Source organism: Pelmatolapia mariae, linkage group LG14, assembly GCF_036321145.2.
Source record: "Pelmatolapia mariae isolate MD_Pm_ZW linkage group LG14, Pm_UMD_F_2, whole genome shotgun sequence".
NCBI classification, from domain to species: Eukaryota; Metazoa; Chordata; class Actinopteri; order Cichliformes; family Cichlidae; genus Pelmatolapia; species Pelmatolapia mariae.
The window spans coordinates 24,275,885-24,303,683 of record NC_086239.1 but is presented as its reverse complement, the minus strand read 5'-3'; the positions used below and the strand labels follow the sequence as shown (position 1 = coordinate 24,303,683).

General features: G+C 40.5%; 1 protein-coding gene across 2 annotated transcripts in view; it reads right to left on the bottom strand.

Moving 5' to 3' along the window:
* ift80 (intraflagellar transport 80 homolog (Chlamydomonas)) overlaps window positions 1-27,799 on the bottom strand; it is a 43,906-nt gene that overhangs the window by 12,033 nt on the left and 4,074 nt on the right. For both annotated transcript variants that reach the window (XM_063493867.1, XM_063493866.1), the window contains exons 6-13: window positions 22,026-22,135; window positions 20,947-21,036; window positions 20,730-20,867; window positions 4,655-4,834; window positions 3,100-3,218; window positions 2,397-2,471; window positions 1,672-1,835; window positions 1,517-1,581 (exon numbers count right to left, since the gene is read on the bottom strand). In XM_063493867.1, coding sequence (XP_063349937.1) covers window positions 1,517-1,581; window positions 1,672-1,835; window positions 2,397-2,471; window positions 3,100-3,218; window positions 4,655-4,834; window positions 20,730-20,867; window positions 20,947-21,036; window positions 22,026-22,135 — 941 coding nt within the window. The remainder of the gene's footprint in view (window positions 1-1,516; window positions 1,582-1,671; window positions 1,836-2,396; window positions 2,472-3,099; window positions 3,219-4,654; window positions 4,835-20,729; window positions 20,868-20,946; window positions 21,037-22,025; window positions 22,136-27,799) is intronic.

The window sequence follows — 27,799 nt, the reverse complement described above, 5'->3', positions numbered from 1 at the left end:
CTTCATCTTCTGCTGCTCAAGATAATAGGAGGTTTTGCTGGCAATACAAAATTAAAGACAGAGCATTTTAGGTGCAAATTCAGAAGGCTCATATCACTACTTATAATTCAGCTCAGTTCACAGAAAGAAAACGCATATCTTGAAGGAAGACGCGATGAACAACATGGATGTATTAACGTACATATTGCTCTCTTGTGGCATTATTTTCTGTATTATTAATGCTATGAAAATACTTTATAATCAGTATTTGTCATCATATTATGATAAGCATCTGTAAAAAGAGGGAAAACCCCAATAATTAGGCAATCCCCTGCAAGCAAGCATTTGGCAACAGTGGGGAGGAAGAACTTCCTTTTGACAAGAGGAAACCTCCAGCTGAACCCAACTCAGAAATGGGCAGCCATCTACCATGACCAGATCGGGGGTGAGGAGAAAGAAAAGAATGAAAAGTGGAGCAGAGAGAGAGGCCAAATCAGAAACTATGCGGGAAGGAAGACAAAACTTCAAGATGTGCAGTAGTGGCATGTAAATGAATCAGAAGTTTAAAAAAAACATGTTCCCATGTGAACATTAAAGTAATGATCTAATTAAAAACAATTGCAATTAGTGTTATTACTGTTATTACTACAGCAAAAGGCTTCAGTTTGATGAAGCATGAATAAAAACCTTTCACTTTTCACTCGGCTATAGAAAACACAATAAATACAGCTTGTTACACAATAATGGGAGGCTGCGTTATACATAACTGAACTGTGTGTAATACTAAAACTAAACAAATGTGTGTTCACTCTGACTCTGTGTTTTGGTTGAAAAAATAAACACACATTTGAACAGCCACCATCAGACAGCTTCTGTTATTATGTCCTATCATATCAACACATAATAAAACACAAATACTAACACATTCTAACCAGTCACACTGACCAAAAATCCCCCCAAACATTTCTACACTTCTCTGCTTATCCATAACACTCTGCATTATAACATAATTTTAAGGTATCTTCCGAGATGTAGGTCCAAGCAGCAGATATGCTCAGATGCACTTGTGTTGGGTACATCTGTTCAACTGCTCATTAACACAGATATCTGATCAGATGGCAGCAACTCAATGCATTTAGGCATATCACAAAGCTCAAAGCACCTTGAACTAATTTCTTGACCAAGATAATGACTTTACTGTACTTAAATGACCTCTACAGTCACCAGTCTCATTCTCCCCTTTCGGGTGTGGTAGAAGAGTATCATAGATCAGTAAAAACTGTGTGGCGCTATCATGACAATATGGACACAAAATCGCTAATGAATGTTTTTAACACCTTGTTGAATCTTTGCCACTAAGAATTAAAGGGGGTCCAACCAGGTACTAGCACCGTGTACTTACTAAAGTGGCATGTGAGCATAAAGTTATCTTGTTTTGTGTAATCAAAGTTTAATAAATAAATAAATAAATAAATAAATAATCTGATGTGGTTGGAGAACTTCCTTGTTGCTGAAGTACATTAAGCAGGTTACTAACCTTGTGAGTCAAGGGCTTCCCATCACCAAGAGCCTTTCCAGTCAGGGCATCAAAGAGAAGGATAACTTGTGAGAGAAAAAGAGAAAGAGGACACAGTAAAAGCACAGTCCGTATGATTTTGAAATTTTATAGTAAGCATGGAGTTTTCCCCTCACCTTTATCATCACTCTTGTCCCGAATGGCTATGGTGTCGTTACTAAGTGAGACACTCTGGGCATTTAGAATATCTGCTCTCATACCCGGGAACTTTGGGGACGATATCAATCGTCCTTCATAGGAGAACGTATACAACCCTGCTCCATCCACTAGTAGAAAATGTCTGGGAGGGGGAGACAAGAGAGGCCAAGTTACTGTATATGCTGTATATTACACATTATACGACTGAGGTAACATGGTGAGGAATAAAGGGGAGCAAACAGGGAAATTAAATAGATAACAGACGGTAAGAGTTAATTAACTGACACAAGAAGGTAATTTAAACATTTACTGAACAGCAACACACTGTTAACTTACTCAGTATGACTCATCAATCTAAACTGCGATTACAAAATGGCCAGTAATCTATTTAGCTCCATGCTGAGTGTCAGGGACACTGCACTGGAGTATTGCACAAGAGCTACTCCATATTAATCTAATTTCCCCCAGTGGTTTCACTCTCAGCCTTATTGTATGACAGGGCTGGCTGAGCTAGAGCACAACCCGGCTGTGTGTGTGTACGTGTGCGTGCGTACATGTGCCCGTGTGTGTTTGTGTGTGTGCTAGGTTGGCTGCTGCTTGATGAGTGGCCAGTGCAGAGTAATGAAGCATTAGAGAAGCTGATAGATGATCCAACAGCCTGTTCTCTCTCCTGCTGCTTTGCTCCTGGAATAAAAAGACTCACTTCTCTGCTTGTAGGATGAGGCTGACTGTTCCCTCCTTTAGGTCAAAGATGAGAGGAGTATTCCAGTTTCTTGAGCTGGCAAAAATAAACAGCACAGTCGCAGACATTAAATAACTGTGCTACATCTGGCACAACTGCAGAGATGAGGGAAGAAAAAAAAGCAAAAATACGACCCAGAGAAAAAGGGTGAAAAGCAATAAAAGACACAATATTTAGACAATATCAATGAATGGAGAGGAGATAAATCTGCAGAGTGAGCATAAAGAGTGCAGGGCTGAAAACAATCATTATAGGATGAAGTCTGCAGAACATGTTCTCTTGTTCCTAATCCTATTATTTTTCCATGAAGTGAAACAAAAAAAAAAAAAAACGTCTCCATATTTTACAAAACACACAGATCATGAAGTAACAATAGCCTGAAATGAATCAGCAGCTTGGTAAGATTTGGTTGTTTCTCCCTCCCATCAGAAGCAGTTTTTTCTGTGTGGTTATGTTTTATTTTTGTAGGTTTTTCTAGCTACACGGCATGAGAGTTCAGTATATTCTGGTTGAATCAAGAGACTTTTCTCATGCTTTGCTCACTAAAAGAGGAGCATGTTTTGTACAACAACAACAAAACATCCTGAAAGTACATGATGAGAAACTATGACTTTGAATAGAGGATGAGAAGATTAAAAAAAAGAAAAAAAAGTGCACTACTCACTTGTAGACATAGCACTGGAGGGAAGTCGCAACCACTAGGTGACCGTATGCCAGAGATGCTTTGATGACTCGATCTCTAAACTCCAATAAGTCCACTGCATCGTTCAGCACATTCCTCACCTGTGGAAAAGGGAGGAAAAGAGAGGAGAGAGGGGGACTTAAAAGTGGAAAAAATGTGTAGGGATGACGTGACTTTGCAGAAATTATGACACAGGCACAAACTTTATATTACTGAGCAAACAATTCTCATTTAAAATGCAAAAAAAACCCCAAAAAACCCCAACAACAACAACAAAAAGGAAAGACGCTAGCTTCACTAGCAGAGGACTGAACACAGTCACGTACACATTGGAGTGTAGTTATTCGTAATATACACAGGAAACTATATACAGTAAGTCCAAGTATACATAGGTCAGCTGTGGACACAGGGAAAGCAGTTCTTACTGTTTTAAGTGTGTGCGTGCAGCGGTCGGCACTAATTTTTTCACCTGCGTAGATAAATACTTCCCTCCAGCTCTCTGTGTGAATGAATGAAGGAGCCTTTTCCAGCACCAGGTGAAAGGTGGGGTTATTTTTACAGCTTTACAAATCTTCCTCCTCTGCTCCCTCCAGCAATCCAAATTTACATGCAACACAACCAGGAATAAAAAACATTTGACCGCAAGGTGGTAAATTTAGCTGGCTGATTCACAAACCACTGGCAGATGTGCAGTTTTAAAACGGACTTCGAGGAGGAGAGAGGGAGGAGGGAGACAGAGAAGCGCCTGCAAGGCTGAAAATAAATGGCTGATGACCCAACTTTGTTTGGTTTACACAAACTGCACTTGGTAGAGTTGTCTATGGGTGCACATGTGTGTTGGCACACGTGTGTAACCCTGCTTCTGTAGGTGTGTGCGCGTCCCTGCCTGAAAATAAACGTGTGTGTGTATGTGTGTGTGTGTGTGTGTACACTTGGGTGTGTTAACCGCATGTAAACGCTACCTTGTGGTGAGTGCAAGTTTAAAGAGTAGAGAATGGTGAAGCGAGGGAGGCGGCGAGACAGGCTGGTCATTGTCATTGCAGGGCTGCACACTGGCACATTGGGAGGGTCCTCCTATAATATATGGCCACAGCTAGCCAAGGCCTGGGAGGCATTTGCTTCGCTATATAGCATATTTACTCGCCTCTGTATAGTTTGCCTATAGCATTGCACCATTTTTCAATTCTCTTGCTACAGCAACATAACGAAGTTGGCTCTGTTAAGTGTTTGGGTAAATATCCATACTCCTTTTCCCTAACAGGCAAACCTATTTTCAGTGATTTTGGTTTCAACGCAGACAGCTCCGAAGAGCAGAAAAGCAACTTTTATTATAGACCAGAAACAAAATGATTTTTATTATGATTCTTTTGGACACGTATATGATTTCACCATTTATTTATGCACAAGTTACTGAAATATATTTGTCTTTTGGTTTACTTTAGATTCCGTCAGTCTTTTATCACCTGCTTTGTTAAATTAGAAAGGAAAACTAATTTGATGCAAACACAAACTCATTTGTATGAGGTAATCTTTCTACCTGCATGGTTCTCCTCTTTGTAAGAGTGATCACAAAATTCTTCCACTCCCAGTGCTGCTCCACCACATGGGCAAAGATGACATGTCCGTTGCCGCAGGCTCCGGCCAGCTGGGTGCCATCCGCAGACCAGGCCAAGCTGAACACACTCCCTGTGTTGGGCTTCTCTAACGCATAGGACCACTGAAGAGAGGGATGAGATGAAGAATGAAACGGTTAATTGTTGGTGATACTAATAAACAATGTTAAACAATTACCTGTGGGGCAGTTTAGGAACTACTGACAATGTGAAGTTTAGTGAGCAGAAGCAGTACAAGTCAAGACACATGTGAGTGCTTATATGTGTGTATGTGCACATAATATAAACTCTGCCAGAAAGACATAGGCCCAGTCAGTCATTGAGCAGCGATGAACTGAGACACAGACAGAGAACTTAGCTCTGCACCGCTCATAAACATACACTGCTATTTTCATCGACTACACTGATGGGGGGGCTGGGAGGAAGAGGGAGGGTTTATGGGTGTCTCTGAAGTAAAGCTAATTAACAAAATCGCTTCCTTCTTTATATGAGAATAGGTTCAATAAAGTCAGGACTGAGAAGGATGGGAAAAAGAGGAGCAAAGAAAGAAATAATGACTCTTTTTCTTGTCTGCTGTGCTGCATCAGAGAGTCTGTCTGATAGTAAAGAATGGCAAAATACACAACTGTGAGATAAGGAACTCCTTACTATCCAAGTCAAGGCACCCCTCATACTGCCCACCTCCCCTGTTTTTCTACTCTGGCATAGAACATAAGAGCAAAGGCTAAGGCCATTATGTTTTGATTCAGCAAGATTCTGTTGAGACAATGTGAATCAACTAACAGACAAAAAAAAAATCCAGTTTGTTATTTTCCAGAATGCCTCTCTGAAGGCCATGGAGTAGTAGATAAAGGCACAATGAATATGTTTTGTGACATCGAAATTGTTATTATCCATCATCTACAATAACTAGAGCCAATTTTCCTCACACAATAAGCCCTTCTGCCACTAGAGTCCCCCTTCCTCATCCTCCACAGCTGTGCCTGACCTCCTCTCTTGCCTTGAGCGCAAGTAGCTGGCTGACCTGAGTTTCTTAGCTGCAGTCTTCCACACAAACGCATGCATTCACACTGTAACCTGCTTATTAGGGAAGAAAAGTGCTAATGTTAACCTAGCCCTGCCTGCTTGCCTGCAATGGAGAGACAGGTGTGGTGCAGTGGGCCAAGTGCTGCGGTGAACCTTTGAGCAAAGGCCTCAGTGTGTTCGCCGCCTAACACACACGCAGCTGCGGGATGTGAGGTGTATCGTTATTTCCTCTTCGTTGCCTCTGACAGGAGTAGAGGTAAAGTCAGAAAGCTACAGGTTTCTGGGCAGCTGCTTTGATCTCTCTCCTTCTCCTGGTCCCGTCTGCCTCATACACCCACCACTCAGCTGGTTTTGGTCAGCACCCTCCCAGCAGTTAATGTCATATCAGGACCCAAAATAGCTTTAGGAAAAAGGACCTTTCCCATGTGGACAAAGGCTAGTTTGTTAAAGTGAGATTAATTTATATTTATCTTTTTCTTCCCTCCCTTCTTCCTTTAATTTCGGCAGCTTCAACTTCCCTTATGCATTACATTAATCAGATTTTCTTTAAATCAACATACTTTTTTACATATAGATTTTTTTTTTATTCCTCTCTTCCGAAAGAGTGAAAGTGTTCTTGCTTGAGCTCCAAAGCAGAGCAGCTTGGGCCAGCATTTACAATAACAACAGAACTCATTTATTCTTCTGCTAACATCTTGAGATGACCCACTCTGTGTTAAAGCACACCAGGGGGAAACGAGAGGGGAGGGATGGAAGACAGAGCGATGGATAGATGGAGGGTCAAAGATCAAGCCGAATGTATACAACAGACTGTAATGAAGCAGGACATGTGATATCGGCCTGAGGAGCACTGCTGGATCCATGCTTACCTAATGCTTTTAACACATTGAGCCATTTGACTCTTTCTGGAGCCAGTGAGCGTGTGTGTGTGTGTGTGTGTGTGTGTGTGTGTGTGTGTGTGTGTGTGGAAAGAGGGAGTTGCTTTTATATGTGTGCAATACGCGGCATGTGTGCACCTAAGTTTGAGTTTGTGTGTGAGAGAAAGTACAAAGGAAATGAAAAAAAGTTTAAACAAAATGAATATACGAATGCAGGAAATAAGACAACAGAAATTCAGTGTGAGTTCACATGTTGCTCTAATGTGTACATGTGTGTAAAAGAGGTGAAAATCCTCTGGCTTGTCAAGAGTTGTCAGCCAGTGTCTGACTATGGGACACAAGGGGGGACTCCTATTGCTCTCCTGAGATGGGCGGACTGTGCCTGGAGGACCAGGGATACAAAAATCTTTTCCAGAGCAGCACTCAGAGGAAAGCTCACTCTCTCACTCCATCTTTATCTCCTTCATCTACCTTTCTTTCATTTATTCCCTCTTTCCTTACTGGCGAAGAGTTGAATAATTCTGACACTTGGCTGCTTAACAAGAAACTGGTTAGAAGAACAGAAAGTCCTGCATTAAAAATGACCATACAAGAATAATAAAACCAGCTGACTTAAAGGCAAGGCAGGAGGTTATCTAGAAGAACAACTCTCCTTCTGCATCCTATGGTGTTGTTTGTATACAGCAAAAGAAAGAAAGACAGGCACAGTCTGATTGATGACTTAGCTTGGCCGCAGTAGGTTTAACCTCATATTCAATTATATTGTCTCAGAGTGTCACAGAATCACAGAAATTTAGAGTCGATAGATATTTGACTTCTAAACATTCAACCCCCCCCCCCCCCCCTTTTTTTTTTTTTTAAATACACTGCAAAGCCAGACTGGTGTGCTCCGATTTTAAAGAGGATGTGAGACTGGTAATAAACAGGGGAGAGCAGATCACTGACTATTACAAGAACAGTAGAGATGGGGGAGCCCGATTAAGGGGGAGCGCAGCAAGGGAAGGTGAATCAGTCAGTGGCAATACATTTGGCAAATGGTTTTACTGCAGCCCAGAGGGGTGGAACTCTGCTGGATACTTGAGAATTCTACTTGACAAGGTTGCAAGGAGATTTAAGATTAGTGCAGAGAGATGTTATACAGCATCAAGAGAGAACATGCAGACAGGGACATGGTCTGTATAGAGGCCAAAATAAAGATTTGGCTGTGGGATGTGGAAGGTGAGCTTCGGCCGTCATCTAGCCAGAGTCCACTCTGGTCATTGAACACCGTTTATCCATAATGGGCAGCTTTGTGGTCAGAGGGAAGGTGGCAGACATGACGTTTAGTTCTCAGCTGAGGTTTGGGGGAGAGAGGGTGAGACCCCTGAAAGTCACAATGAGCTTATACAAACAAAAAAAAGGAAAAAAAGATGAAACACTTTACACATAGCAGCAATGCTATGTATGCAAGTCTAGGTGTGTACTCCAATGCAGATGAAAACACACTCACACAAATTAAAGTTAAGCAGTTAAAAACTGCTGTGTACCAACATGAGAAGTTCTGTTTTGTATTCATTGTAAACAGTTTGTGTTTTCCGTCTTCTTCTTTTTTTTCTTTGTAAACTATATCCACAAAACAGAGTTTCTGCAATTCTAACGTGCTTCAAAGTCAGTATTTGGTGTGACCAACTTTTTTCTTTTTTTTTTTATTAAACACAACCTGAACTCTCTTAAGCAAGCTTTCCTGTAACTTTTTTAATCAGCCTTCAGAATACTTGAAGGACATTCTTTGGATGTTAGTTATCTTTGGTTCCATTCTCTAGCTAGATGGTTTCACACTGCTTCAACTTTTGAGGACTCGCAGAGGTCAGTCCATGACTGATTCCAGTTTGTTCTCCTGTGTGTTTGTCTATCCAGGTATGCTTTTACTGCATTTACAGTGTGTTTGGGATCATTGTCACGCTGAAAAATGAAGCTACTGCCAATCAGTTGCTTTCCAGGTAGTGTTGCACGATGGATCAAAATCTGATGCTGAAATGCAGTTCCAAACCATGACAGAGCCTACACAACATTTTACAGATGACTTTAGACGCTCACTGTTGTACCTCCGCTGTAAATACTGACAATAATTGGAACAAAAAGTTTCAAATTTGGATTTGTCACTCCATGAGACCTGTTGCCACTGATTATAAGCCCAGGTCTTGTGTAATTTGGCATACCTCAGCCTATTCTGCCTGTTTCCCTTCTTTGAAAATGGCTTCTTGACAGCCACCTTTCCCTGAGGCTCTGGCAAACTGAAGGGCCAGATACATCTCACAGGAAAATAAAATAAATAAATAAATCCAACAAACACCTGACACAGGATACAACTTTCAGACACTATCCATGTGTTGTAAACAGATTTTTTAACCTCCACTTGTCCAGGATACACCAGGCCAAGATTTTAGCTAATAGCACTTTGTAAATCACCTTAGTGGGTTAAAAAAAATACTATTTTATGCCTGTCAAACTGTGTTATCTTTGGCATTTTTCATAGATTCAACTAAAGGGGGAACAAATTATGTGTTTTTGCAAAGGCTGATAGTAACAAATTGCTTTTTTGCTAACCTGTATTTTATGTGAAAACAACACTGGTTCATCTTTTAAATTAGGCGCCTGTTTCTGCTTGAACAATTTTTACATTAGGGTTAAGTGACTTAACAAAAATAAAACAGTTCTCTTTTAAAAATGGTCAGGTACAAAGACAGGAAATGAACACAAGTAAAAAGCAGAAAACAAAAAAGGCCTTCAAAAAGCCTGGAGAGCTACTGGTGAAAACAACCTTATAAAAAAATGACAAGAAACTGGATCATAAGCAGCAAAATATATATTTGAAAAAAGGAATGGCTCTATAGCTTCAATAGCATGAAATAAATAGTTTAATAAACCTTAGTATGTACTAACCTTTACCATATTTAGCTGGCTGGTGTTACTATTTGGGGCTATTTTTGTTTAAGCGATGATGCGCAGACCCTAGCTTGCAGCATGCAACCAACTGTAAGTTGCACACAAGACTGCACACAGTCTTTTGATGCACAGCCTCTTCGAGGAGTGTGCGCTTGCTCTCCTCCTCCTCTCTTCCTCCTCACGTTTGGCATTTCTTGACATATGTTTACCATTAAGACTGGCAGGTGTTGTGGGCCTGCCCCTTCTCTCTATTGTTGCCCTGTAGCTGCAGCCGGCACGGGGACGACTGCAAAAAGGTTATTTTAAGAGAAAATTAGATTCAAGGCAGACTCAAACTTGTTTCTAAAGGCATAAGTTTGGGTAATAATGTTGGGCCTTCTAAAAGTCAGGACATTCCTGCCTTAGAGCAAACGTTCTGTTAAAATAACATTTTGCATATGCCTTTTCTATATGTCTTTCTTTCGTGTTACTTTTTTGAAGCAGTTTCTTGCCTTTAAAAAAAACAAAAAAACATCCTCCCACAAATTACTCGATAGTAGCTCATTATTTTAATGACAAATACTTATTCCCTGCAGGCTTGAAAGGAGGCTGTTGAAACACTGCCGGTGTTCAGCTTGAATTAAGCTGGCTACCATGCTTTCTAACAATGACAGCTTTGTGGCAGAAAGAAAAGTCAAAATATCAAGGTTACTCTGCATGGGGAGCTATTTCTATTTGTTATTAGCAACTAATTATCACAACTGCAAAAGTGAGTTGCATATTTACGTGTGTCCTGGTTAAAATGTGAGTGTTTGCACAAAAAAGTGGCTTATCTGGCAAAACTGGAGTGGAAAAAAACCCCAACGCATTGATACATTTTTCTTTTTTGAAAACCATTATGTTTCATTGTAACTGAAATGAACCAGACCAGGCATACGTACTCAATCTTTTACATCTACTCTTGAAACCATGCAGTGTATGACTAATAAAGCAAAAATATATATTTATTAGCATGTAGCAAATGCCATAAATTATTACATCACTCCTGAGCTATATGCAAAAGTTGCCCTATATATATTTAAAATAAATTAATATGATAATGCTAATAAAGCACAAAAGCAAAAGAAATAAAAGCGTAGAAATTAAGTCAAAGGAGAAAATAAAAGTGCGACTCTGTGCCACTGAATTTCTGTCTCTCTACAGTACCTGAAAGTGTAGGGAAAGGGTTAATGACACATGTCTGGGCTAATGGCTCCCAGTGGAGCTATCTGCTGATTCAGCCCCATTACTTCACAAGCATTAAATATATCTGCTCTGACCGCTCTCTGCTCCCCCCCAGCCCTAACGCAAGTCAACAACATGCTAATCAGAAGGGGGGCATGAGAGTTTCAGACTCTCTGTGCTTTTCTAGCCCTTCATCTTGGACACTCCTGACACATTTGCAGCAAGCGTTTAGAAAAAAAACTTGTAACTGCCACATGTGTTAATGGGTCGAACAGAGTCTGTGACCCATTAACAAACTTGTATTTAATGCAGTTACAACCCTATTTGGCCTTGTTATATAGAGCACACAATGCACATACTTTTTTCATAAACATAAGCATATAATTATGTATCTCTAATACTTTACAGTCATACTTCAGTCCATATGCCATTGTTTAGTTATGTTTTCAACTTGAAATTAAAAATATTGCTCAAAGTGTGAAAAAAAGTTTATCTCATCATTACATAACATAAACTGTGAAAAAAAAAAAACCCACACAGTTCAAACCTACAATTTTCTCCACAATTTTTAAACAGGTGAAAGGAGAGCTATTCTCTGTTAGTTTAACACTGTGCTAGTGAGCTAGTGGGAGCTGACCTAGTCCGGGGTTAACAGTCTTACATAAATCAGAACAGATGGCAGACTCTCTGCAAAGCCAGCTGGCTTTAGTTTGCCTGTGTGTCTATGTGCAGGACAGGACCTGGCAGTGCAGGTACAGAGTAACTCCCTGCACATAATAAACACAAAATATCTCAGTGTAATGGACACTAGACATATACAGGCAAGTATCAAGCCCTAAACAGACATAGGGTGTACATGTCTGAAAATGCTGACACCAATGTTCAGGACCAAACCTGAGCTAAACCCACTGTGAAGTATATATTTAAAAAAAAAATGCTCAAGAGTGAAACTAAAAACAAAGCAATTTGCTTTGGGGAAAAACAAGAAGGTCGTTTTGGATGAGGGCTCATCAATCTCTCAGCAGATTAGGAGACCTTGTAAACGTCAGCTTGCAGTGAACCCTCCATGGGGGATGGGGTTGACTATTAGGATAAGGACAGCTGGGCCTATGTCCAGGACTGGTCAGACCTGTGTGTGGGAACGTCTCAGGCTGGGAGCTGACTTCCAAGATGGATTCAATGTTCCAAATACCCACACCTTTTCTCAAGATGGTTATGTTACTTTAAACCAAATAACTTTTTTAATAAACATTTGTGTGTAACTGCAACATGATTATAGTGTTATTTAACTGTACATCATCTATGTATTGCAATTCCACACTGTTTGTATTTCATGCTGCATGTATTTCATGTTTCTGTGTAAGTAATAAATAGTATACAAAGTGATAATATTAGTTGCTTTGGTAACAAGTGTGCGCACGCACGCACGCACGCACGCACACACACACACAACTCTTGAGCCAAGGGCGATCGTGGCTCAAGAGTTGGGAGTTCGCCTTGTAATCGGAAGGTTGCCGGTTCGAGCCCCAGCTTGGACAGTCTTGGTCGTTGTGTCCTTGGGCAAGACACTTCACCCGTTGCCTGGTGGTGGTCAGAGGGCCTGGTGGCGCCAGTGTCCGGCAGCCTCGCCTCTGTCAGTGCGCCCCAGGGTGGCTGTGGCTACAATGTAGCTTGCCATCACCAGTGTGTGAATGTGTGTGTGAATGGGTGGATGACTGGATATGTAAAGCGCTTTGGTGTCCTTAGGGACTATTAAAGCGCTATATAAATACAGGCCATTTACACACACACACACACACACACACACACACACACACACACGTAAGTCTACAAGTGGGGCATGGCAAGACTGAAGTAAAAAAAACTGTGCACATGAAATGCAACTTATGAAGAAGAAATACATCGGAAATACATAAAATTCAACCGATAACTGTACTGTTTGTTAAAGATTTAATTTAACTCTGACCACTGTCAGAGTCACAAAAAAGAAGAGTCCTTCAGTTTAACAATATCACTGCAAAACACAGTGTTATTCTAAAAAGTTGTCCTTCAATCTGTTGTCATCTTGTCTGCTTTTATTCAAAATCGGCCTTGTAAAGAATCGCTGTGTGTGCGTGAGTGTATGCAAAACATACAATACAATCAAAACTAGAAAAAAAAATCATTATTAACATTACAACATCACAGCCCATAATACAAAACAATGTACATTTCAAGTGTCCAATATATACTAAGTAAAGGTTTCAGTATTTACTGTGCAATGACAAACTAAACCATTTGCATTTCCTGACTCTGCAATAACACACTATAGTTATCTTATAAGCCCATTTGTAAACATAGGCTAGTGTGAGGAGCTCCACAAATCTCTGTATTGAAATACCCATTTGGCTTGGCTAACGAGATACAGAGGCTGGGCCGTAGACAAGCATAGTGTGGCATAAGTTGGAGCTTTGGCAGAGCGAAGGAATTGGAGAGAGACGGGAGAGGGACGGCAAGGGGGGGGTCAAGACAAACCAGAAGATAGCGAGAGAGCGAGAGAGAGAGAGAGAGAGAGAGAGAGAAAAGGGGAGAGTAATGATCTACACATGGTTTCATGCTGGAGCCTCAACATAGTAACCATAGACACATGCTGGGGCCTCCTGGGACTCATCAGCAGGACACAGCTGTGAGCTGGACAGCAGAATTCTATTAGCACCAACTATGCACATATGCACTTGCAAAAACACACGCGCACAGACACGCACCCACACAGGTAATTTGGGTGTTTAAAAGCATTTGGCATGCTACAAATGGCACAATGCACAAGACCCCACTATATCAGTGATGACAATTTAAGAACAGACAGGTTTATTTTGGTCATTGTATGAGCATCACAGACTAAGGCTTTGAGAATGTATCCAGCCCTGTCTGTGTAGAACACTTGTTGATACCTGCTAATCTTAATTCCATCATTATACCATGGCAAATCTTTTCTACTGTCAAAGTATCCACACAGTTGAGCATACACAAAGTAAACTACATATGACAGGACAAAGCATTATTCCTCTGTTGAAGCAAACATATATAACAAATTAGAACAAATGAAGGAAGCAGTCATTAAATTACTCAGCATCATTCTGCTCCATGTGGAGGCCAGCAGTGAGGGGGAGGGAACCCTGGGGTGCGGCCAAAATTAAACCCTTTCAAATCATCCTCTTCTGGAAGTTGGTCCAGTGCCTCCAGCCCAGCCCTAGCCCTCAATAACGGCCCTTAATGAACTCTGGGCTGGCAAAAAATCTCAAAGTGATACCCCCAGTTCCACACATACTAGGCTCTCCCCTACTTGTGTGCACAACCAAAGCCCGTTATTTGCTCCCTGCCTTTGTCACCAAGTATCACCCTCATGGCTTTATCCCTCTTTCCTCTCTTTCTGTCTATGAGTGTGACATGTTTGTCTAGCTAGTGGAGGTAGTGATTTAGCGTTGCTAAGAATGATGACTCTGCCAGAGCGGCTGGCAGGGCACTGTCTTACTGTCGTACTCTTACTCCAGCCTTGGGGGGAGGGAAGGAGGGTTTGAGAAGTAAAGAAAAAACAGAGAGAGAGAGAGAGAGAGAGAGAGAGAGAGAGAGAGAGAGAGAGAGAGAGAGAGAGAGAGAGAGAGAGAGAGAGAGAGAGAGAGAGAGAGAGAGAGAGAGAGAGAGAGAGAGAGACTTGAGGGAAAGAGAAACCACCGTCTTTTATGGAGACCAATCCTCCAAGCCTCACTGCCTAGGCCAACTTTAAAGGATATATTGGACAGTTCCACACTACCCCACCCCCCACCCCTCCAACTGCTCTCTTTTCTCAGCTTTTCATGCTCCCCTCCTTTTTGGTTTCCAACAAGGCAAGCCTTTAGCCGAACTCGGGAGAGGTGTAAAAGTAATACCATGTCAACAAGTGCCTTTTACTCTAACCCACTTTACGCACACAAGCACTGACTCTCTCTCTCACACACACACATACACACAAACTTACACAAAACAAAATTGGGGTCAATCATCTGCAAGATGGACCTAAGTATACACTGTTCCACAGAGTGTGCCAGAATGAGTTCAGCAACACAGAAAACCAAAGCCTGTTCGACACAAAGGGCCTCGAATACAAAGGAGAAATCATTATCCTCACATTCTGGTAGGGGAAACTAATGAGCTCCTTGGGATGACAGATTAAGTCTACATGTAAGTATTGCATCTAATAGTCTTACACTATTCATGCTCGCAAAGGTTTCATCAAGACTGGTAACCTCATTAAAATCTGTTAAAAGAAATGAGTAAAATTATTCCTATGAAAACAAGGATAAACTGTAGAGGGAGAGAGCTGAGAGAGGACGGGCAGACCTCAGATTCAGAACTTGAGTTCTTTTTCTACCAGTTCACAGTAATATGGAGGAAGGTTTCTGTTCTTACTACAGCGAGAGAGAGAGAGAGAGAGAGAGAGCGAGAGAGTGCATAAAGGAAAAGTGCAGAGTGCAGAGAGCAAGAAATAGCATGCAAAAGCACAGATTTGTAAGGGGAGGGAGAGAGTGAGAAAGAAGAGAGTGAGGGACAGAGAGCGCAAGTGGGAGGAGGGAGAGAGAGAAAGAGAGAGGGGTAGCCCTACCCAGTTGCCTGGGGAGAAAACTGCTCTGCTGCTGACTCAGGACTCTCTTTGTTTGACAACGCTCCCTAGTTCTCCCTCTCTCTCTCTCTCTCCCTGACACACTCACACACTCAAACTTACTTGTCTTTTTTCAAATACTAAGACACCATGTTTTTTAATGTGCACATGGTCTTTCTTTGTCAAAGCTACACCATTAATTTCACTCAGTCTCTGCTGTTTTTCTACTCCCTATCCTCAATTTGTGTGTGTTTCTCTCTTACTTCTGCTGCCTAAAACCATACTGTACTGAACGCCCCAGTTGCTTGTGATGAAAACAGATAAAGGTTTGCACTGTAATAAATCTACAGTGGTTTCTTTTGCTTTTTCATGCTCCACTAACAGTGGTTCACAATCAGGACCAGAACTCTTGGCCATTTCATTCTTTTCCAACAGCGGCACTTTCCAGATGTTGGCTGGCCAATGGCTGGTAGCAAACTTGCCAGCACACGCTCAGGTATATGCTCCCCAGTGGTAAAGGGGGAGACCTGTTAAAGGGACTAATTGATAAGCCGGTGATGACTGATGCCTAGCAAATAAGACTCTACGGCTCAGAGGGAAAATAAAGACAGCAACAAGTGTGGCAGGCTAACGGACAGTCAAGAGGAATACACTTTCTGAGGACATAAACAATAGCTAGCCGTGTTAAGGACGGGTGGACAAAGATCCTACAGACAAAGAGGCTGCAGATGAAGACGCAAGGGATAAGGAAGAAAACTAAACATGGACCAATTCCAAAAGTGGCAATGCTGAGCAAAGCCCTAAGGGGACCCCTAGACTCATCCAGAAAAAGAGAGGTAAAGAGGGCCTCGAGGAAGGAACAAGGGAGACGGAGCCAAGAGGGGGAGCACTGATAAGCGCAAGGTAGTCAAACATACCCAAAGGGAGTAGGGAGGCATGAGAAGCAAAAAAAGAATGATAGAGGAAGATTTAGACAAATGGGGTAATTCTATGTTCAAAAAAAGAAAGAAAGAAAAAGTAAAAACATGCAAGAGAAAGAAACAATTAGGAGCTCAGTCTCCTGCATAATTTTACCCAAAACTGACACAAAGTGGATGAATAAAATATTCCGTTCGTTCTAAAGACAATGTAGCTAGCAGAAAATCATGGATAATCACTGATTGTTATGAGTGAAGACCATTTCGGCTTTTCAATCAAATAGAAAAATCAAAAAGGGTATAACAGTGGTTTAACACTTTTACATTCTCTGCCTTTGAAAGCAATGCTACTATTATGAGCTATAACATTAACAGATCATTTTCTCAAAACTGTGTGAGGTTAACAACTGTTAGTTCTTTGTGTACCAACAACTGCAACACCCGAAGAAAGGGGATTTTTAACTATAAATGACAAAGGTATTCATAAGAAATAGGGCTCACCCTTACGCCAACTTTACGAGTATTCAGACTAAGCTAGTCTCCTGTGCACAAGTATAATTTAACAGAAGGGGATTACAAAAGAGATGGTGGAAAGGAGAGTGGAAGAGTAAGATATGCACTTGAGATTATTGGTGGGAGCATGAGAGAAACCTGGATCATTCCAGGTCAACCATATTTTTAGTAAGACCTCAGTTAAACGAGACCAGAGGAGAGACAGGAGCAGCAATCATTAGGTTCAATGAGGTATACATTTACAGCCACATTCAGATTGACATCAAGCCCTGCATGAACAATCACAGGCTGATTATTCATTTAAATGAGGTCATTCTGGTAAACAGTCAGATTTTCAGCAAAAACAGTTATGCCTTCTTGATCTGACTTTGCTTACGTGCCTTTGACCAGCCTCTGAACTTGGGATGATGTCCTGTGCTCTGTGTCTCCTACAGCAGAAGAAGAACTTGCTCTTCATGACCAAATAACGAAAGCAAAAACATAAAATCATATTTTTTTAATCAATCTATTGAAAGTTTAAATAGATAAACAAATATTATTCTAATTCCTTCACAATATTCTTCCAGGGATTAGAATAGCAAAACCAGGCAGCTTTTACATTTATGCATGTGAGCACGGTTGTACAGCAAAGAGAGAGAAAAAAAACAAGTGTACAGAAGAGAAGGGGGAGAAGGGGTGGAGAGCAAGAAGCGAGAGGGTGCTTGCCTGGCACAATGAGTCCTACTTGTTAGCTAGTGACAGTGTCAGGGATCGTGACAGGGTCCAGACGCTAGACACCAGCTGCAGCGCCTCGTAAATAGACTGCTGTCTCGCAGGCACATTTGCACGGCAATGGTTGCACACAAATGTGCACACACAGGCATGTGGGCACATGCATATACTATGGCAGGCACACAGACAGACACTGACTTATTGTGTCTCCCAAATCTTGTAAAAGGGACAGTGAGCCTCTTTGTGTCTTGTGTGATGTTAAACCTCCTGTAAAAAGTCCTTTACACAAAAAGCACTCTACACAAAAGAACTCTAAGCACCATAAAAGTCTAAATAAAAGAAATAAATATGTATTAATAAATCAGTTATCGTTTAATTGTTATAAAAAAAATATGGTACAATCAGTCCACGGGTGACTTGCTGGAACTGCAAGACTAATATTTATTTATTTTTTGCTACTTTTGTATTTGCGTGTGTCCACCCAGCCTTTCCAGCGATCACTACGTCTGCCCTAAGGCACGGAGGAGAGAAAGTAAAAACGTAGACGAGAGCTGATAGAATGAGAGGAGAGCCAAGCTGGAAAAAGGGTGAAAGGGTTAAATCTGCAGGACTGATCCTGCTGAGCCAGCAGCAATACGTTAAAGTGCAAGGTTTCATTGTAGCAGATACAGAATGAAACTCCTTCCCATTAGTCACGCTAGTAACTGAAAAGGCTCTTCACGCTGTTTAACCCTTGCTGTGCCGCAAACAAACCACAGCAACAACACAGGTAAAGCACTTGTAACTGGCTAATGGTTTCTGTCTGCAACTTCTCATGCACAATGACATTATAATAAATATACAACACTGGCCGAGGGTGCACATGTAAGCAAAACTTGAACTTTTTCTCTGATGCATGAAAGAACCTTCTGTCTGAATTCACACATAGAACGCGACTCGGACGGAGTGACCTTTTGAGGGGGATTTTCTTTTTCTAAACTCTTTTCCCCCCCTTATTCCCTGCACCCCCACCCCGCTTCTCTTCTTGAGCAAGCCTCCCACACCATGCTACAGCACACACTGTCTCTGAGGGGCTTAGGGAGGAGAAGGCATGCATACCCTTCCTCCAGTCAGAGCAGGGCAGAACCATAATCATCATAATTATCATCATCATCACACTGCCTTAACCAAGACACACCACAGCAAAGCAAGTGGTGCAATGATGAAACAATGGAACAAACCAACCACGTAAACAAACCCATAATGGGAGGACATAAGGTTACTCGGGTCATTACAAAAAATAAAGGAGCAAGTTGTAATTTTAATAGTACATTATTTTTAGTTTTGTTTACACAGGCAAAATGGATATGAGCTGGCTTAATTTGAATCACTTCCTCAAGCTGCAGCAATAATCTGGCAAGTTACTCCAAAACAACTGAAATCGCTGGTTCAGAAGAGCAAAAGTAACTATACCAAATCTGTCTCGCAACGCAGATACAAACACACACCTTACTCCTGTAGAGAAGACATATTGGTTTGTCCGGACCTCTCTCTAGCACATATGATTTAGTACCCCAAGAAAAAAAAAAGAAAGACATTTGATCCTAATTAAATCAAAATGAAGCATGAAATGCCCGATGATCAGGACACAAAAATCCCAGCCCAGGTTGTTTGTTTTGATTACTGCGATCTGATGCAGCAGTACAGTGACATCTGAACATAAACTCAAAGAAGCCCTAAACGTCCCATGAGGGAACTGGTAATATTGCTCTCTGCCAAGTGTTCAGCAATAATGAAACAACAATTACCATTCATCATTCTCTCATTTCCTTTCTCATTACTGAAGTTACCATCAGCACCAGGTAACAAGAACATGTGGCATGCAGCCTAATGTGATTTAAAGAGATGAATGATGTATAGAAAACACGTGGCCTGTAATGAGCTACACACTGTAAACCATACTGCATTGGAAAAGCTGACAATGTGCTATAGACACTGTATGTTTCGAGGAAAAGGACTTCACACACTACAAATAAATGCTACACTGGGAGATGTACATAAACTAAAGGAAAAAGTACACAAAAAAGCTAAAAATATGTGGAAAGTACATGGCCCTGATGATGTACAGCTTCTGCTCTTTTTTTCCAGCAACAGCTGCATATAACTGAGGTCAGTCTGATTTCATGAACTATCACTTATGTAGAGTATGTCACTGAAAGGTAATAGTTAAATTGTTTTTGAGGAACAAGTAGTTCGTTTAAAATGATGAATTTTATGATATCCTCAAAAAGTGATCAAAAACCTGGAATTAACTTAAGCACATGCAAACATACTTTGATTTTTTTTACTCAATATATATACACTTTTTCATGAGATTACTGCCACAAAGTTGTTGTTTTTTTCCTGTAGGTCTGTAACAAATGCTACAAATGCGTGTACTTACTTACTGACTACATGTGTAACCAGAGAGGAGACATGTATTACTGAAAATTCAACTTTAGGTAGACTTTTTGTAAAAAGATTACATATGGCAAATGATTATCATCCTTATTAAAACAGTTCCTGGTCAGGTGTAAAAGATTAGATTAGACTGAGTGGTCATTTGAGTGTGTCCGTGTGCCAGGGTTGTGTTGAGATTAGCTAGTTACTGGCTGATGTGGGGAAAAAAATCAACTTCCACATTTTATTTTCAAAAAAGCAAAAATATGCTACACAAGTTTATTTATTATTAAATATTAGTAAATTAATGTATTAGGTTGAAATCGTAAGGTACCTGACAATATAAAGTGCCTTAAGGCAACTGATGTTGTGATTTGTTGTTATATGAATAAAACTGAATTGAACTGAACTGAATTGTGGTTCACTGACGGACTGTAGTCCTGCCCATACCCTACCTCCAGCACTTCCTGTTGGATACATGGGTAAGACAGTAGATGATGAATGTGTAAGAGGTGCCAGAAATCTCAAATTAAGTTCACTTTAAGTCATTCCAGGCATATTAAAATACACCGGGACAAAATTATGTTTATGAAAGCCTGAGTAAGTGAAAAAATAAAAAACAACAACACAAAAAACAAAGAAAATTTGCTGTTTTGAACCCTTTTGCCAAAATTGTGTCTATTAATAACCTCTATTTCACTTCTATAGCTAATTCCAGACATCCCATTTACATTATACTATGTTCAACATTTAAAAAATAAAAATACATGGAGGTTATAATGGACTCACTTACTCCAGTCTTATCACAGAGCCGCAGGGTGTTGAAAGAGCCCACAGCAAACACCTCTCCATCTGGAGCCCAGGACAAAGATGTGACTGGGTAGTCATGAGACAGTGAGCAGTGAAGCAGATGTCCAAAGCTGTCCCATACCTGTTGAAGAGGCAAATGGTTTTAAAAAGGTATTCAGTAATTACTAAGACATCAACAAATATACTAAAAAGCCACTGACCTTATATTTACAATCTTCCCCACCTGACAGGATTAGGTCATTGACTGAATTCCAGTCTACCTTCAGAATGACCCCATCATGAGCCTTCCACTAGGGAGAGAAAGATAGAAAGAAAGCATACACGTAATGGAAAGAATGGGGGAAAAAAAGAAAAAGTTAGGTTAAGAAACATAATAACGTCATCAACACATAACATTTTGGTTTGAAGAGATCTCTAACAAATTCCTATACTTTTCCTTTGTCCAAAAGGAGGATAAAAATAAGCTGGCTGGAATAAGCACCCGTATGGAATTTATTTTTTGGTCACGACCACAGTTACAAGTTTATGAATTGTTTCATCTTAGCCAAACTGAGAGCTTACTTTTAACATTATGTGTTACAGTGTAACAAAGAACAGAGAGCCTGTTCCCAGCCTTATCTCACCAGACCTAATGTACCATTCTGTTCCTAATCTGTATAAACACTTTATTTTTTGTACACTGGTTACTTATTCCATGTACCCAAGGAAGACACAGGTAGATATTCTGTATTGCTGTCTGTATAAGGGACTGCAAAGGTCAAAGAGGATGATGTCTGTGGGGGAGGGGGGAGGGGAGTTCATTTGTTTAGTTCATTGTGTTGGTCTTCAGGGGGTCTCAGAGGGAGATAATGAAGTTGGGACATTGTGCTTGTATATGCATGTATGTGCAGTAATAGCTTAGTAATAGTTTTCTTATAAGCCTTTAAGTATAGTGTAGCAGAGATGAGAAAAAAAAACTTCTCTTGTTTCAGTGTCTTTTATGATATTAATGGCCTCACTGACTCATTTAAATGGAGAACTCAATTTTGTTTCTGTTTGACATAATAATTTCAAGTTAATAATTCACTACAAGCTACACTATACTGAGAGGTCATATGATCTGGAACTGGTTTTCATATACATATGAAATAGCATATTTTGATGTCTAAATCCTACAAGCCTTTGTAAATGTCAGTAAAATGAAAACGAATATCCCCAAGTGTGAATTTGCGCTCAAGCAACATGTGTGAGTGACAGAGAGAGTTTAGTCTGTCGGCTTACTCAGAAAAAGTTTGTGTACCTGTATGATTTTGGCGCTGGGCTGTAAAGGCTTGATAATTAGCTGTCTTCCTGAAGTGTAGAGAATTCTGTCCGAGTCCGGACCCCAGGCCACAGAATATACAGGAGATCCTGGAAAGACATCCAAAAGCATAGGATGAAAAAAGCAGCAATCTTTTATTAATCATGAGCCAAGAGCACAGAGTTGTGTACAAACACCCCCTCTCTCATTTACAAATCAGAATTTGCTGTGAACAATAGCTAGAGGATGAAGCAGACCCAATTCCTCCTCTCAAAAGATATCATACTCAATCAGAAATCTCACCTCATTCAGTCTACGTAACAGCACTTTGCTTCACTTACAAGAAAACCAGCTGAGAAAATCAGTCTAACTTCTACTGCATAGGCACAAGCGTGTGTCTGTGTGAGCAAGAGCGTGTGTTAAGATGTTGCTGTGAATCTGTGAGTGTGTGTGTGTGTGTGTGGGGGGGGGGGGGGGGGGGGGGGGGTGTGGGGTGGGGAGTGGGGGTGACATTTAACCCTACTCCAGGTGCATGGGGTTTCTCACAAATGCCAAATGGTCACATGATCCAAATCTGACGAAGGCGATGAGAGGGGTTCAGACAAGTTCCTTTTTCCTCGCTCTCACTCTGTTCCAACCTCTTCCTAGAGCTCTCTCGTAAAATGGGTCATAGTACCCAAAAAGAACAGTGTGCTCCTGTAATTTGTGCATATATATGCATGTGTGAGAGAGAGTTTGTGTGTGTGTGTTTGTGCGTGTGAGTGTGTTTGTGAAGCTGTAGCCACAAAAGAGAATCAACACCTGCAGTGATCTGGGTGCCATGTGGAGAGTGGTGTGTATCTGTAGAAATACTACTAAATCCAGGTGTTGCACAAATGTACAGCTCAATCCCCAAACACTAAGAAGAAAACATTACTACATACTGGGCTCAACCACCAGTCCCCAGCCAGGTTTTCCACAGCACCCATCATTCAGGAGTGGCATACAATCAGTTTCACCAAGAAGCCAATTTTTACCCCCCAAAACAGTTACATCTGACTTCAACTGCACAGCGATTAATAAGTAAGATCTGAATGCTAAAGAAAGAACTTTAGCATCAGTCTTACTTGAGATTTTTATGGCTTTTAGTAAAACTCCACTTCAAAAAAAAAAATAAAAAATTATAGTGCCTCTAATTATTATTTTTTTTAACTTATACCTGAAAACGGACTCACATTTTGGTAGTACTAAGCATGATTATCTTCTTAAGCCTTGATTATACTCTGTTTTGAAAACGGACAGCAGAGCCAAATAGGCATCCTGGTTTCACACTTCTTTCAACTCCGCTTGAAGTCCGTCACTTTTGCAACATGCGTAGTTAGTGTATTATAATGTAAATTCTCTATTAATTTGTCCACACAGTCACTAAAAATAGGTAGGCATGTTTTCCACAGTCTGACATCCTGTCTTCCCTTTAACAGCAGTCTATAAACATGTGGGAGCTGCGGAGACCAGCTGCTGGACTTTTGGGAGAGGAATCTTGTCCCATTCTTGTCTGATACAGGATCCTAGCTGTTCAACAGTCCTGGGTTTTCTTTGTAGTCTACTTCATTTGTTGCATTTTATAATGAACCAAATGCTTTCAACTGCAGAAAGCCCAGTTTGACAACCACACCTTTCTACAATTAAGCCATTGAGTCTGGATGGACATTTTGCTCTAAATCCCATTTTATGGGCTTTAGAGCAAAATGTCCAAAAAGTGGGCTACCATATCAGAGAAGATGGTGCAGATCATGTTCATTATGTACTATAGATGACGACAAATTCATTCATTCTTCAAAATTTTACATTGAAAATTCTGAATTTGTTACAGAATTTTTAGATGTAGTTTTTTGCAGATAAACCTGTGGTCTTGGAGGAGAAACTCTAAAAATCTATCAAACATGAGGCACTACACATTGTGGTGTGGTTATATACCACCACTAAGATTTTGTTAAATGTTCCTTAGCAAGTTGGCCCTCAACCAGATGCTTTTGGTAACCATTAACAAGCTTCTGGTCTAATTCTGGCTGACCACTCTTCTTGGAAAAATTAGGTTAATTTAAGTTAATTTAAATTGGTTTGTTTCCTGCCATGGATCCAGCTTTTGAACATAGTCCACAAATTTTTAATATGGTTGAGGTCCAGGATTTAGAAAGGCAATTCCAGAAGCTAATGTTAGCCTGCTTTATCCATTCCTAAACCAGTTTTGATGTGTGTGATCATTGTACTGTTGGAAGAGCCAATTCTTCCCAAGTGTAGCTGTTTATCTGAGGTGACATGAAGAACTTGGAGGTAGTTCTGCTTCTTCATTATTCAGTCTACTTTGTGCAATCTATCAGTAGCACTGACAGCTAAACAACCCCAGAGCATGATGCTACCACCACCATGTTTGACAGTTTTTACATTGTTCGTACACTGTTCATCTCGTCTGACCAATTTTTCGTATTGTAAAATTCCTGTTGAGTTTAAAGATGTGGATTTTGGAGCAGGGGCTTTTTTCTTATTTGTCACTTGTCAGTCCATGGCAACGTAAAACTTGATTCACTGTGGACTAGGGATGGGTACCGGTGTCCGGTGCCATGATGCCACCGGTTCTGACATAAACGGTAGTAACCAGACCGAAAAGCAGCGCACATTTCGGTGCTTTATTTCGGTGCTTTATTTCGGTGCTTTTTTTTCCTGAGCTGTGATGACTTTAGATTTTAGCCAATCATTTTACGTTTCCGAGGATAGTAGGCGGGGCCAGGCACGTACGTTCTTTTAGAGCAGAGCTACAGATCAAAAATATCCAAGGCAAAGCGGCCAAAAGTCTGGCTGTACTTCACAGCAAAATATGCAAACTCAGCAGCCTGCAACAAGTGCTTTAAGGTGATACTGTGATACTGTCAAAGGAGGTAACATCTCAAATCCGATGAAACACCTGGCGACGCATAGCGTTTTTTTAAAAGCCGAGAAATGCACCGTGTTTGATAGCTTGCTGCGAGACCTCACACCGAGCACATCTACTGCGGGTGTGGTGCCTGTTATCGGACCCGGAGTTAGCAACATCCCCCAAGAACCCGAAGAGTAGAGTCCTGGCCCCTACTAGCCCTGCCAGTGTAGCAGAAATGATGACGGATGATGATTGCAGCAGCCGCCGTTCTTCTCTGCGTGAGTAGCTTAATGTTGTTCGTGTGTAATTCACGTTGAGTAGGCTAACCACGTTATTAAATTAATGCATGTAAGGTGAACTAGCAAACACCGTCATAGTTACATGCGGCTGTCTTCTTGTTTGACGGCAGATACTCCCTTCACCCTGGCCAAAAAGGCTAAAATGACCAAAGAAAAAGTGGAAAACAGTTAAACATGAGAGGTTTTTGGACAAAGTTTGTGTTTTTTCCATTGATTAAGCACTGCTTCCAGCCAAGAGTGATACCATATATGCCCCATAGCTGCAGAAAAGGCTAACATTGTTATATTTTTACAAAAAACAGCTGAACATGAGAGGTTTTTGGACCAATTTTGTGTTCTCCATTCTTTAAGCACCGGTTTGAGCACCGGCATCGTTTCAAAAGTACCGGTTTGGCACCGGTATCGGATAAAACCTAAACGATACCCATCCCTACTGTGGACAGAGACCCTGGTGTTCTAGCAGTTTCGAGTTCATGTTAGGATGAACCCTGGTGGTTCCTAGGTTGCTCCTGAACATCCTGAACAATTTCCAGTCATCTGAGGGGGATGATTTTTGATCTTTTTCCAGACCTTGGCAAAGTGGTGATGTATCCAAATAACCTGCATTTCCACACAGTTGGTTGAACTGATAATCTTGGACTCTGCAGGTGTTTAGAGATGGCTCCAAGAAACCTTCCCAACTTGTGTAAATATACAGTTATCCTTCTTAAGTCTTCACTTACTTTCTTAGACTTTCCCATTATTCTGAGGAATGGTCAATGCAATGAGGGCTGTTAAACAAATTATCTTTATGTTGGCAGAGAGAAACTACCAAGTGTATTCAATCATAAAAACTAATGAGAAGTTAATATTGTAGACATTGCAGAACCTTCAGTACCACTTATCACCAGTAAAAGATTTAAGTGAATGTATTTATACATTTGAGCCTAAATGTATACTTTTAACCCTGCATGGATGAGGGAAAATCCATCATTAATTCAAACTTGTGCAACCAATTCCCCAATTCTTTTGTTTTAAGTCAATAAACACATATGTTGTACAATGACTCCCACCTGGAAAAAGAACATTTCAGAGAAATCATTAAAAGACCAAAATTACTATGACATTCATGCTCATGATGGGTGTATGTAAATGTTTGACCACATCTGTTGGTATCACTCACAACAAGGAACAAGTCTGCAATCACATTAACAAATGTGATGAGGACAGAGTCTGCGACATGTCAGCTTAACAAGTTTTGTCAGTGATGAATTAACTTGAGTTCTAACAGAAGCAAGAGACTAAGATTAAAAGTTAGTTTACTGTTTTCACTTGTTTCTTCTGAGATTATTGCATACTTGTAGCATCAAACGACAGCAGAATCAATGCAGAAGCTTTTCCAAATCAAAAGAGCTCTACACATTAATGCGCATTCTGAACTACTATATTTTATATTACTTATTTTGCCGCCAAATCTTGTACATAACACATAATAATATTGCTGGAATCCCTTTATGTCTTTAAAACACTGTTTACACAACCAATGACAGCTATCTCATGTCTGAGAAGGGCTACAGTTAGGTCAATAAGGTTTTGAACAATTATACTTTTTTTTGGTAATTTTAGCTCTGTATACCACCACAGTGTATTTTGTAAGATAATACACGATTAAATTGCAGACTTATAGCTTGAACTTGAGAAATTTGACGAAATTACTGCATAAACTCTTTGGGCATTACAGTTTTTTAATATCATTCCTCATTTTCAGATGCTCAAAAGAAAATGGACAACTGACTGACAAGCAGTTACATAGCCAGGTGAGGTCTGCTCCCTTATTATATCATGCAAACTAAATAGTTTGCACCTCACCTCAAGTGAGGTGGACTCACTTGAATCCTTGCATGTAAGGGGCAACAGAGCTGTTGATGCAAGTGAGGGAGGCCATCATTGAATTGAAAAATCTAAATAAATCTATTCGACAAATAGAAAACATTAAATACTGGACAAATCAACAATCTGTTATTTTCTTAAAAAAAAAAAAAAAGTTTTAAAAAAAAAGTAATGCACTGGCCAGCTGAAAGACTACAGAAGACAACTAAAGGAAAAGATTGGAAATTCTTTCATTTGTTAAAAAAGCAAATAAACAAAAAAACTTGTCCTTCACAATAAGTTCAACTTCAAGTCAACAACACTCTCAAAAATTTTGCCGTATCACTGTCAAGGTCTACAATCATGAGAAGTTTTTTATAAATGTAAATACAGAGGGTTTACAACAAAGTATAAACCACTGGTTACACTCAAGAACAAGAAGCCCAAATAAGACTGCTAGAAAACATCTAAACAAAGTTCTGTGAAATATTCTTTGGACAGATAAAACCAAAATCAACTATTACCAGGCTGATGGACCTAGTCAAGTACAGAGAAGGAGAGAAACAGCTTATGATCCAAAATGTACCATATTATTTGTCAAACATGGTGGAGGAGGTGTAATGGCATTGGCATGTGTGGCTGGTAGTGCAATTGTGTCTCTAGTCTTTATAGATCATGCGACTGCTAATAGAAGTACCACAATGAGGTGTTAAGTGTGCAGGGATGTAGTGTCT